Source organism: Sciurus carolinensis, chromosome 7 (assembly GCF_902686445.1).
Source record: "Sciurus carolinensis chromosome 7, mSciCar1.2, whole genome shotgun sequence".
Lineage (NCBI taxonomy): Eukaryota > Metazoa > Chordata > Mammalia > Rodentia > Sciuridae > Sciurus > Sciurus carolinensis.
This window is the reverse complement of record NC_062219.1, coordinates 147,566,831-147,580,432: the sequence shown is the minus strand read 5'-3', so window position 1 is coordinate 147,580,432 and position 13,602 is coordinate 147,566,831. Positions and strand designations below refer to the sequence as shown.

At 45.7% G+C, this 13,602-nt stretch overlaps 1 protein-coding gene across 1 annotated transcript; it reads right to left on the bottom strand.

The window, feature by feature from the left end:
- Window positions 1-2,258: 2,258 nt before the first annotated feature.
- On the bottom strand, window positions 2,259-12,699 carry Rbm24 (RNA binding motif protein 24). The gene is made up of 4 exons (XM_047559092.1): window positions 12,248-12,699; window positions 10,995-11,118; window positions 9,508-9,562; window positions 2,259-2,712 (listed from the first exon to the last, which is right to left on the bottom strand). Exons 1-4 carry the CDS (start codon window positions 12,413-12,415, stop codon window positions 2,352-2,354), a joined length of 708 nt encoding a protein of 235 aa, XP_047415048.1. The 5' UTR covers window positions 12,416-12,699; the 3' UTR covers window positions 2,259-2,351.
- Between the last annotated feature and the right edge of the window lie 903 nt (window positions 12,700-13,602).

Sequence of the window (13,602 nt, the reverse complement as noted above, 5' to 3'; positions counted from 1 at the left end):
AGCTGTCACTACAGGGTTTCACAACAGCTACTACACAATTATCATATATTTGGCTCTGTGGCAAGTAGTTGGTGTACTTTATTTAATATTTAAATGACTATATCTTATATGACTGGTATTGTCATTCCAATTATGAGACATGAGAAACCCATAAAAACTTCAGGAAAAAAGGGGATCAGAAGGCAGTTTGTTCCACTCACATTGCTAGAAAATGGTAGACAACAGCTCCAAATCCCAGCTTCCAGGTGGTCCCTGCCGTAACCCACTCCTTTCCATCCAACTTCATCCAAACAATTCTGAGTGAGACAGACAGTCCTTTAGTGCCCGCTTCCTGGGACGCCCTTATCACTTGCCAAGTGTAAGATAGAAATATGGTGAACTTTCAAGGTACAAAAATGGGGCAGCTAGGATAGTTTTATGCTCACTAAAAGAATCACATGTGAATCATGGCTGCCAATACTTGTTAAAAGGAGAAACCATCACCGTTGCGACAGAATTAGAAACAGTCACTGCAACAGAAGTTTTTAAAAATTATATTTAATACAAGTGAATAGATTAGAAGATCTGAAACGTTATAAAGCAATATACACAATGAATAAATAATTTGCACAGGAGAGTCATGTCTACATCACGTAACACTGTCTAGTATGGGGATACTTAAAAGTAAATCCAGTGATAATGGAGAAAGTCCATAAAAATGCTAACCTGTCTTCCCTTGTATGAAATTGTTCAAGTATAAAAATCCAATACAGTGTAAAATAGTATTCAATTTAGTTTAAGAATAAAAATTGCAAGTATTGCAGTTTCAGAAGAAAAAACATAAAGCAGCATTTAGAAACTACATAAACTACGTAAGAATAGTGTTAAAGTAACGAATTACCGATAAATAAGACCTATGCCAGCAGAAATCAGAGAAGGAAGCATGGACCTAGCAATGTAGCTTGTTTAAAAAAAAAAAAAAAAAAATCTCGACTAAAATAAACTAAGATGTGTTAATGTAAGAGTACTCTCTTATACAGTGCACATATGAATTTAAATAAATCCAAGTCAACATCTTCAGTTGAATAGGTTAATATTTAATATGCTACATCTAGACCTACTAAATAATTTATGCCATGAGATGAATACATAATTTTACAGTGTCACATCTAAAGTTCCTTTCTTTAGAGTGCAGCATAGTAAAACTTAAAAATAAATATCTTAAATAGCATTACTATTAAGGCACAGTATAAACCACATTATCATTAACCGTTGAAGAATTGTAATCTCAATAACCTTGTTGTCTCAGGTACTGTATTCACTAATAAATAGTTTTAAATAGGACTCTGAAATAGATACTAAAAAGTGTAAAACTATTTAAAAAGGGGGGAAAAAATAAATGTCCTTAAGACAGCTCTTAAGGGTTTAGCGTCTGCGAACTTCGCCTGCCTCTATTCCTAAGCCCCGAGTCGACACGATAAATAGAAAGAGAAGGCTGTTGTAGTAAAAGTCTGATCCTGTTTAGCGATCAGAACTGCTGACACCAGCAGATACAAGTTTCCCAAAATTGAAACAGGATGGGGAGAGGGATTAGGATGTGACAAGCTCATCAAACAAGCACAAGTGATGTGTTCTTTCCAGAACCGTGTGTTACTGATGGTGCAGCGACTGCGCGCATTAGGTCCACATCACTTGCCCGGGTGCCACTCATCTGCGGACAGACGAGAGAAGAGCTTTGGTGCCCGTCCACCACTCTACCCACCGCCACGCTCCTGGATTGATTGTTCGATGCCCATTTGTGAGATAGCATAAACACCACCTTCTTCCTCGAAAAAGTTCTATCGGCCGGTAGTGACCGCTAAAAATGACAATCAGTGCTTTCGCCGTTTGGTTTGTTTAAAAAAAAAAAAAAAAATCTGCTTTTAAAATGCAATTCAAGCTACATATTGCTCACTCTGTATTCCCTGGTTCAACTAGATTCGAATAGCATTTTCTAACTTGTAAAAGGCAGTTTGCTTCCCTGATACTATAAAAAAGAGCAAAAAATAAAAATCCCCTTACAAAAGTGAAGTTCCGCCGGTGCTCCTGCCGTCCTTCCGCGGTAGCCTTTCAGTGACTCAGGCTCTTTGGGATTGATTTCCAAAAACTGCGCCCATGCCCCTCCTTCTCTCTTACCTAGAACACTACCTGGAGTATAAAAAAAAATAATAATAACAACTCTGCTTCACAATAGCATCGCTCTTTTTTTTTTTTTTTTTTTTTTCTTTTTTTTTTTTTTAAAGCTGTTAAGTCAATGTTAACTCGGAATAGCTACGAAAAGTCGGAAAACCGGGAGGGAAGGAGGGAACACTGGGCTGTGATCGACGGCCGGCCTACTGCATGCGGTCGGTCTGCAGCTGCTGCGGCTGGTACTGGCCGAAGGCGGCGGCGGCGGCGGCGGCCGCGGCGGCGGCGGCGGCGCCGGGGGCCGCGGCGGCGATGGGCTGCTGGACCGCGTAGCCATAGCCGCCGGCCGTCACGTAGCCCGCGGCCGCCGGCGAGGCCGCGTAGGGGTACTGGTCGTAGGCGGCGGCCGCGGCGGCTGCAGCTGCGGCAGCCGAGTACTGCGCGTAGGCGGCGCCGGTGTAGTCGATGTAGGGCGTGGTGGAGGCCGCGGCCGCCGTGGGCTGCACGTGCGGGATGACCACGCCGGGCTGCACGAAGGCCTGCGGGTAGACGTAGTGGGCGGGAATCCTGCGGAGAAACGGGAGACGAAGTCAGGCGGCGGTCGCCCCCCCGCCTGCGGCCTTCGTTGTTGAGAGATGAGACAGACTCAAATTTAGTGGTTATTATGAGTATAGGGTTGCCATAATATCGACTTTCGGGGTCCATCCAGAGCATCCCGGCAGGAGCCAAGGTCGTGGGACACCCGCCACGAGTTCGACAGCACATCAGGAGGACCCTCTCTGCAAGAATTCTCGCTTATGCTTACTTCAGTAGCACTGATCACCAAAGTTCCGAAAACGAATCAAGGATCGTCAGGACTGTGCACAGCTGAGATTTAACGACGCCTTTGATTAAGGCCTTTTAGAAAATTTTGTAAGGAGTTCATACCAAAAAAAAAAAAAAAAAGGTTAGCAAATATGAAAGTTCATCGCTATGGATGTACGACTTCAAAAAGGTAATCGGTGATGGCTCAGGTGCATGGGGGAGATGGCCAGTTTGTTAAAACTAGATTGCAACAAAGTCCGTTTGTTTATTATCATGGCAACCCTACTTGAAATTGCTATGCAGACTCAGCACACATTAATCTCTCTGCAACCTCAGTCACCCTTATTAAAAATGATAATTAAAAAAAAAAAAAAAGAAGCAGGCGACAAAATAAAAACAGGAGTTTAAAAGTTCACAAGTGTGGTAAACACAGCAGAATCACACGTCTCAAACGCACGTAGTGCAGCTCACTCTGTCACAAGAGGCTGTTGTGGGAAGCTACAAAAACGCTATTAACATTCATGGCAGTGATTCCCAAGGGGATGTGCAGCACACTTTCTTTCTGTCTTTCTTTAATTTTTCCATAAAATCCATAAGGACACAACGGTCAATCAAACCTGTTTGACTATCAGGCAACTGAGGGTCAGGCAGCTTGTTTATCTCTATGCAAGACAGACAGAAGGGGTTTTGGGGAAATGAGGAAGGTGAGGGAAAAGGAAGGGAAAAACAGCTAAATATTTCTAAAATTAACAGAAAACTTAACAGGTGCACACTACACAGAACATTTTTTTCAGTACACTGGCTAACTGATTTCGTCCTCCAAGTCAATGTTAAGAGATTTATTGGCATGTCCATTTTACATCTGCCCTATTAGTAAATATTTTACAAAAATCTATTATACAATCACGTATTATCCTGCAAAAGTTCAAGAAAGTGAAACAAAGTCAAGTACCTCTTAAAATTTTACATTCACAGATCACATACAAGACAGACTCCACTGAGCTTACTTAAAAGTTAATTTGAAAAATAAATCATAAGCAGTATTTTAAAACATCCAATGCATCTCAGGCTCTCTTGTGATTGATTACTGCCCATCTGTAAAACACTACCTCAAATATAATTTATTTTCATCTTTCTTTAAAACAATTCTCTAGCAAAACCCTAAAACATGACACTAGAATGCTATCTGGGGCCAACAAACCCAACTTACAAGAAGTGTCAACTCAAGTAGCAATCTTCAAAACTTTAAAGAACTCAAAACAAAACTTCACAGTTGGGATTTTTCAAAAACACAGACTTTGCTTTGCCTTTTCAGAGTGGTAGTGAAAGCACTCATTAACGAACACCCATGGAAAGGGTGAATTCATCACAGAGGCTAGTGAACTTTGACCCCAGTGATAAAAATACGGTCAATTTTACTAGAGTTGTAGATCTTTCCCATTGCCCAGAGAAAGGACGTCATCGGTGTTTCTGAGGACACTGAGAGATGTTCTAACTGCTTGTCAGAAACCCGGCGCGTGGATCATGCACACACGCAGGACTTTGCTGCAGATCAGGTGACTGGCTCACTCTGGGCAACAGGTGTGGCTTTATGAAACACTGTCCCTGGAGCCGCCGCGTCCACAATGTGCAGACGCGGCTGAGAGAGCCTCCTCTCAATGCCAGTTTACACGTGGTGATGGACAGCAGGGGCTGCAGCCGGGCTATTTTTGATCCTGTCATGCGACAGGGTTTCCAGCGGGTAAAATGTCTTTATAAGGCCAAAGTAAAACATCTATCAGCTGCAAAGGCCAGCCAGCACAGACCTCACTGATACCAGGCATTCGCCCGCTGTATTCCCAAAGTTCCCAGGACAACATAGTGGTTACTACGTTCCTATCTTTGAATAAAGGAGTAAAAGTGTGTGAGTGTGTGTGTGTGTGTGTGTGTGTGTGTGTGTCTTTGGAGAACCCACTGAAACACAGGACGAGGCTTATAAGACTCTTGTCTCTGCATTAACTTTTTATTAAGAAATAGTTCTGGTTTGAAAAAGCCACCGGATGAGAGTATAACTTTTTCAGGAAGATCAGACTCCTACATGAAGTCTGGCAGGGGTGCGCAGGGCGTCTGGAGGGCAAATGGGAACATGGAGCCCTTGAAGGCTTAAGGAAGAGGAGACCCCAGGAGCCCATGAAGAACCTGCCACTTCCAGTTCCCAGGAAGGCAGAATGGCACCAAGGATACGCTGGCATTTCTGCATCAATCCCTGCCTCAGGAGTGTTTTAACAGTCTACACAACTCACTGAGGCAACTTGGGAGTCTCCCTCCTTCATTTCTTCCTTCCTTTCCTGGGAATTGAACTCAGGGGTGCCTTACCACTGGGCAACATCCCCAGTTCTTTTTATATGTTTTTATTTTGAGACAGTCTTGCTCAGTTGTTTAGGGCCTCGATAAACTGCTGAGGATTGCCTTGAAACTTGGGATCCTCCTGCCTTAGCCTCCCAAGCTGCTGGGATTACAGACATGTGCACTGTGCCTGGTGCTCCTATTATATCACTATCAACGTTCCCTCCTTCAGTTAACCCTGGTACATACACACCTAGCACTTCCAAAAGCACGACAGCAAAGCAGACACTCTGGGTAATTTTCAAAGAAAATTTACGACATTTCCTTTTTCCCCCATCTCTTCAGGTCCCTCTGATGTCTCTCTCCGACTTTGAAGCAACATCTGGGCTTCCTTTTCCAATTTACTGCACAAACTGCTGACCAAGACTGCATCTTATTCACTTGCTCTAAGGAATCCACAGCCCCTAATGTCATACCAAAGTGCACATTTTTTGTAAACCTTGGTATTTAGGCCTTTTATGCATCTGGCTCCAAAATACCTTACTAGTACTTCTTTCTCCTTTGAACACAGGTCAGCTGGACTCCTTAAGAGTTCCTGCATATGCAGAGATTCCTTGGCCTGCGCCATCCATCCCTCACCTGGGATGTCCATCCCCACTGCACATCTACCTGTTGTGATCCAGGTCTCATCCATGCCAGCTCCAGCACTCCCTTGGTAGGAGACTTTGGAAATTTGCTCTACCTTCTAGTCTCAGCTGTTTTGCATGTGAAATGGACTAACATTTTCAACCCTGAGTCGCTGCATATTAAATAAAACTCCACGAGTAGGACCTACTATGGTGAGTACAGGAGCTGCTCAGTAGAACAGTTCCTTAGCCTTGTCATCCTCTGACATCCAGGCCTACCTGTACATCCCTCAAGAACACCTCCTGAGTCCCACAGACCTGATCTCTCTCCCTAATCCCAAGCCACACGGGGGTCCCTTCTCAGTGCTGATCAGCTGTCTTACTAGATCTGAAAATGAAGTTGTGTCTTTTTTGGCTATAACTTGACACTAGAAAGAACACAGCTTTTGAAGTCAGGCAGACCATGACTCTGAATCCGGAATCAGATTCCAGCATTTTACCAGTCCTGTGATCAGGGGAAGTCAACTCATCTCTGCATCTTAGGGTTTTTTCACATGGAAAAAAATATTAACAGTGCCTTTTACAAATACTTATTGTGAGAAATAAATGATGTAATTTATGTAAATCCTTTATCATTTCCATGCAGGTGAGCAAATGCTTGGTCAAACTTACAGTCTGCCCTGCCCCTTTTAGTGGACAGGATAAATACCTAGAACAGACAGGGTACCACACCTTGCATAAAACTTAGCACTTAAATGTGTACTGAGTAAATACTGCAGTGTATATTCAACCTGATCTAAACTAGCCCAGAATTTTCTATTCACAGATCAGTGGTCTCTCCTCTCCAAGGTTTCTACAAAAAAAATGCTTCTTTCCAACACAAACTATCCGTGATTGTTCAGCAAATCCCTATTTCTCTATATCTGACCACTCTGTTAACATCAGAAATTCCTTCGGGCTAATGTTTTGTCTTTAAAAACTCAGAGTCACCTGGGGTCATTTAAGGACCACATTAAAAAAAAAAAAAAAAAAAAGAAAGAAAAAGTCACTAGAATTTCAAACAAGTCAAGTAAAATAAAAAATTCTCAAGCTTCTTTCCAGGCCTAAAATAAGAACATGTGGCATTCAAATAGAATTTAGGATGACCAGGTGTGATTTGTTGGGTACAGACTCAGAATTAGAGCAGTTCTGAGAAACTCTTAAAAAAGAGAGAAAGTTCACTTGGTCCACCTGGAACACTATCTATGTCTAAGAATTTCAAGTTCAAACAATTTATGCACATAGTGATAATCACCATCCTTTATAAAGACAGTTAACATTAGAAGAGATGAAAAACAAAAGGTTACTATCAAAACATGCTTGGTTTAAAATTTCCATAACACATTTTACCCTGGTAGTTCTTATTTCCCTGGTGTGACCTTCTTTCTTAAGGATCTGTAACAACTACGGTGACCAGGCCGAATATAGAAACCTGGCTCTCAGGACCTTCCATACAGTCTGGTTTCCATGCACTGGGCTTTTATTTATGTTCCCTTCATCCTCTAGGACTAGGGGGGTACAGTCTTCAAACACACCCAGTTTTCGTTTAACCTGTCCGGGTCATGCCCTGGGTGAGCCTGGGACAAGCCTACCCCCCACCCTGACCCACCCAGCACCTCCAACCCATTTCTTATTTTCTTGCTCCTCTGAATTCTTTCTGTATTTGAAATAATACCAAGTCATTTAGCAATCCGTAATTCTTGATTGGCTTGTGTTCTCTTTGTTTTTCAAATAGTGCACATTTTTTTTTTCATTTTGCACAGTGAAAAGATAAATATACGCTAATACTTGTTGATGGATTTGGTTTTATCATTGTTTCAAGACTATTAGGGTAAGATCATTACTAGGCTCACCATCACTTCTTCAGAACATATTTCTCTTTCCAATCTCAACTTTAAATAGTCTAGACCAATGAAGAACCCACAGAGATGGTCAGACCCACAATTTGTTATCAATATCCAAGTTGGCTTGAATGGTTTTGATACATAGCTGTGTGTATGAGGGCCCTTTCTAATCATAGTGGACAAAAGACTCTTCTAATAGCTAAAAAAAAAAAAAAAAAAAAAAAAAGTTGGAGTTGGCAATAAAAGTGAACCTCTAATGTGTTAAAGAGAAGGTAATAAGGTGCTCATGGAAAATAAAACTTGACTCTGGAGTCAAATTACTATGATTACTATGATTTGGCCTATTTTCAGAGACACAGATAGCAGACATCTATCTGTAATAGAGAGATTCCATCCTTCCAGGTTACATATGTAGGTGTTGAGGTCCTAAGCTAAAGAAGAAATTAGTGCTGAGGATAAAACACTCTTTGAACAACTAGAATATTTAAAAGGAAGTTTTAAAAATCTCTGGCATTAGAGTTACAGAAATATTGACCTGGTAGAATACAACCCAGACAGACTCCAGTGTCCAGGATAAATTTAAGCAGTGACCTCCCACCAGATCATGTCTAAGTGGAAGTGACTTGGGGACCTCAGGACAGGAAAGCTGGTAATGACAGAACCCAGAGACAACACAAATATGAGCAGGCTATTCACCTGTTAGGTCTGAAAGATGGAGGTTAGTGCTAGGCTACTGAAAACAAAAACTAAAATCAAAATTTAAGAAACCCCCCAAACTGGCTAGTGTTAATGAAATCTGATGAGAGTTGTTGAAACTTTAAACTAGAAAGCCTAGAAGTAGATATATGTAGCAAAAGAAAGAAGACCGTTCCCAGGAAGCTTCCCATAGAACAGAAACTTAGGACATGCAAGCAATGAATTTGTAATCTTACAGAGAGAAATCACACAATTTAGCACTCACTACAAAAATACGGTTAAATGGAAGTCACAGGCTAGAGCTTAAAGCAGGGGAAAAAAAGGCCCTTTGCTTCTCATGGCAAAGTGAGAAGTCAAACCCTCAACACCACCACCAAAACCAAACCGCAAAGAGCCCCTTCCCAGAGGAGAAGAAAACACTTTCACTACAGCTCTTTTCAATTAAGTAAAAAGCACACAGTTTAGCTATCAACACCACTTCATTACTGTAATAAATAAAATAAAGCACACGGAGGGCTATTGACTATTGTGAAAAATAAAAACAACAACACCAACATCCATGCATCGTTAATCACCATCTGAGCTTGTGTGTCTGAGTCTACTGGTTACAGAGTTTAATTCCAAACAGAACTATTCCACCTCTTATCATGGTATCCTTCTCATCAGTTAGCTTAACTGTATACGAGCCCTGTCAGGTTAGAAAGAGATAAATAAAATTGAGTCAAGTTGAACAGCAGTCACGGTGACGGGACACAATCGTCTTGTGCACAAGTCATACCTGGAAGTTTTGTTTTGTTTTGCTAATCATAAGCTTAACATTTGTCTGGTTTGGAGTCTGCATACTTGGTCAGATAACTTGACTCATCTAAAAATATTTGTAGCATCAGCATTAAAAATACACAAACATATGTAAATATGTATAACCAGGAATATTTTGTGACAGTTGAACTTGTCTGCTTATCCTAAAAAGGCAGGTGATCAAATGACAGGCATATTGAAACTTCAGAGGGCTTGATGAATGGACTTACCCGAAAGGTCTTTGTATGAGGGCTGGATGGAGCTGCTGTACACCAAAGGCAAAACCTAGCAACAAAACATAACACATTCTCTATTCGTGCATGACTGAGCATTTACTATCACTACATATAAAACACAATCACAACTTTTGACTAAAAAGGGTAACTGTTCTTTGGTAACACTTGAAAGAATAGTATATGTGAATGTTTTTTAAAAAGCTGGTTTTATCAATGCTGATCCAAAATAAAGGTTTTAGTAGACGGAAAAAGGGAACATTTTTTAAAATCTGCAAAGTTTAGTTGACACTGAATAAGATCTTAGAAATTTAGACCAGAGAAAAATGCTTATCAAGTAAAACTAAGAACAACAGGATCTGACAATGAAGTTACATCTAACAGTATTCCTGCAGTTCTGAATGACAGTCTACAAAAAGACTTTGCAATATGGGACCATTCTGGAATTCTCTGGACAATGCTTTGGAAGATTATGGGTTTTACAGCTTATAGTATTAAAAATTCATGGAAACAAACTCCCCGTTCCTTCTTTTCTGGATAGTTCATACACACACAATGTGTTGGACAAGTACATATTTTTAAAAGCCCACGGATATTTGTACATGTTCTTGACAATCTAGTTTCCTATTAAAATCCACTTGGATGGAAGCATCAACCTCTTTTCCAAATTTCAGATAGAAATGAGTGAAGAGTAGGCAAAAAATTAAATCAAGTTGCTTGCCCAAGGAAATGACTAATGCGCTCAATGATCAACTCTCAATTATTTGTGCTCATGCAAAGGACAATGTGGTAAATAATCCAAAAGGTCATATTTCCACACAGGTGAAATGTTGCATGCACTCTTTTAGCAATTCACAGCTACACAACTTTGAGGGAACGATTTCTCACCTCTAAGAAACTATCTCATCTCATTTAAAAAATCTGGAACATGGGTAGGTGAACGCTATTTTCTTTAATTGCAGGTATTCTGAGATTTTAGGTTAAAACTTTGCATCCAGATATCACCCCCCACCCCGACACTTCTCTAGGCCATGTTCCCTGCAGGCTGTCTGCTCTGAGCACCGTGCAACTGGTGATAAAAGGAAAGAACATTAAACAGGGAGCACACTTGCTGCAGTTGGCAAATGTGGCCCATATCATACACATGACTCACATTTTTAGCTACAGGTGGCTAGCTAAACATTGGAAAATTGAGGGCTGACTACAAATGTATACCAGAAAGTAATGAGATGAATCAGTCTAACTCTTGTGTCTGTCCAAACTACCCAGACCCCACCACCTCCTTTTAAAGCACACAGGTACATTTCAAATCCTAAAAGGAGTAAAACTCTCATTTATCTTTAATGTCTTGGTAGAGTAACCAGCCATAGTTCAAGTTTACCTAACACATCTACGGATTCTTGGGAGCCCACATCTTCTGGATCAGGGAATTCTACCCCTAAGTGGGGGGCTCTGCCTGGGAGGGGGAGGCAGGCCCTTCTCACCTGGTTGCATGATCCTCGGCTTTGCTCCCAAGTATGCCAGATTCACATTGGCCTTCCTGCCGTCAATGATGGGGTTGGGATCTTTGCAGGCCCTTTCGGCAGCAGCCCGGTCAGCCATGGTGACCTTAGCAACACACACACACAGACATACATACAAAGCTCTAAATTAACCCCTGAAGAAGCCAAGAATCGCAGCGGAGAAGTCACTCACAATAAACTGACATCCAACTTTTTCTTTGGGTTGGGGGTGGATGGGGGGAGTGAGGCTGGACATTACTCCTTGATCTTCCGTTTATAAAAGGAAGGAAGGAAGGAAGCAAGCAAGCAAACAAGGAAGGAACCGTCCACCTCCACGCTAAGTCCTAAGGGTGCTAGCCGGGCCTAGCAGAGATTTGGAAGCCTGAATTCTTAAAACTCCTCTAGATTCCTCCCTCCCCGCGCGCTGCCCTCTCCCTCACCGATCGCCCTCCCACCCCCGCGCCCAGGGCCCCACCGGACCTCCGAGGCACCGATCGCTTTAAAAAAAAGGTCCAACCTCGCATCTGCCCCAGGCCACTAACCACCCGCAAACACTCCCTCCCCAACGACAATAGCTATTGTCCTACTCTGGGGGCTCCCAGCTCTCCGGCAGCTGAATTTGCACGTTTAAATCTCCAGGAAGCTTAATGTGCTGTTTCAGTTCGGCCAAGAGCCATGGGATTATCTCTCTCTCTCTCTCTCTTTTTTTTTTAAAAAAGAACCTACCTTTGCAATTAAAAAGGTGGGGGTGTGACAGGAGGGGAAGAGCCTCAGCCCTCATGGGGCGTCCTCTCTCTATCCCAGCCCGAACGCCAGGAGACACAACGCATTTTACAAAGCAACAGCGCGCTTTATCGGCGGGCCTTCAGGAGGGGAAGGCAATCGTGCCGGGCTACCGCCCCTCCCGCCCGGCCCTCCGCACCCCAAATCCAGCGGTCGTTACACTCCTGCCCCTGGCCCCCAGACACAGCATCAAGTGGGGTCCTCTCGGTACCGGGCGAGCCAGGCGCCGGCCCTCCCTCCCCCAGCTCGGCTCCGCCGCGCGCAAAGTTTCTGTTCAGCGGGGAGCGAAGGGGCAGCGCAGCTCGAAACGGCCGGGCGCCCTGCATGGTCGCGCAGAGCCTCACTCCCAGCTCCGGCCCGGGACCAGCGCCCCTCCGACCCTCCCCTCCTCCACCGTCCTCGATCTCCCCGCCGGGGTCTTCGTCGTCCGCCCCCCCATCCGGGCAACTTACAAATCCATAGCCCCGGGACTTGCCCGTCTGCCGGTCGGTGATGACCACCGCCTCCTCGATCTCGCCGAAGACCTCGAAGTACTTGCGCAGGCTGGCGTCGGTGGTGTGGTAGGGCAGCCCCCCGACGAAGATCTTGGTGTACGTGGTGTCCTTCTGGGTCGTGTGCATCTTCGCGCCCGCCCCGCGGCTCGGGCTTGGGCTCCGGCTGCGGCTGCGGCTCGGGCAGCGGCTGCGCCTCCTCCTCCGGCTCCGCGTCTCCCGCACCCTTTCGCGGCCGCCGGGGGCCCAGGGGGAGCGCGGGGGCGAGGGCGGCGGCGCGGCGGGGGCGAGCGGCCGGGGGCGGCCGAGGGCGCTGGGCGCGCGGCTTCCGAAGTCGCCAGCAGCCCCGGAGACTTGACTTGGCTCTCTCCTCCCGCCCCCCCTGCCGGTCGCGGTACAGATTCTCCGGATCGTCTGGGTTGGGAGCTGGTGCTACAGAACGTGCAAGCGGTTTCCACTCACCCGCGGGGAGGTAAAAAATGCAGAGGGTGGTCCTCGCGCCGAGCAGAGGGTGCGCTGAGAGGTAGATTTTTCTTTCTTGAGAATTAAGTGTCGTGGGCGGGGCGTGGGTCGGGTCGCGGGGAGCGCGTCCGAGCGCCGAGGTGGGAGCGGGGGGCGCGGCGGCGGCCCGGGTCGGGGGCTCCGAGCGGCTCCGACTCGGGCTGTCCCTCCCGCCGGGGAAGCTGGAAGACCAGTGCGGAGGACGGCTCTCCACCTCTCTGCTCCCTTCCCCCGCCGCCCGGGGGTCGACGCCCGGCTGGGGAGGGGGCGGGCCGGACGCCTGCGATTGGCCGGGACAGCACCTGGGGCGCCCGGCGCCGCCGCCCCCCAGCTGTTGGGAACAGCTGCTTCTCTCCCCGCGCGGCGCCGCGCTGGGTCGCCGCGCCTGGGCTCTGTAGCTGGCGCTGGGTTAGGGCTGGAAACGGCTGGAGACGGCCTTGCCCCTGGCGTCGCCTGCTCCAGCCCGTCACAGTCCTAGGGACCCCGCGCGGCTCCAGCCGGGACCCACACGCGGAGACTGCGTCCAAGGAGGGAGCTGCGCTGCTTTCCAAAGCCAACCACGCGAGCTCTCTGCGCTAGGCCCCTGTGACAGGGCGGGCGTGCTGGACTGGAACTGGGGGTCCCGAGGCCTGGGGGCAGTTAGAAGAGAGGCAGCCCCCTCCCAGGCACCTGGGACCAAAGAGCTCTGCCAGCTGTACGGGAGCTGGATACTCTGCGGCCTGGAGAGTAAGAGGGTCCCCTGCTTTCCTTGGCCCCAAAGAGCTGCTGCTGAGGAGAACCAGAGGTAGAGCCAAAAGGGTGGGGGTGGTAAGAAA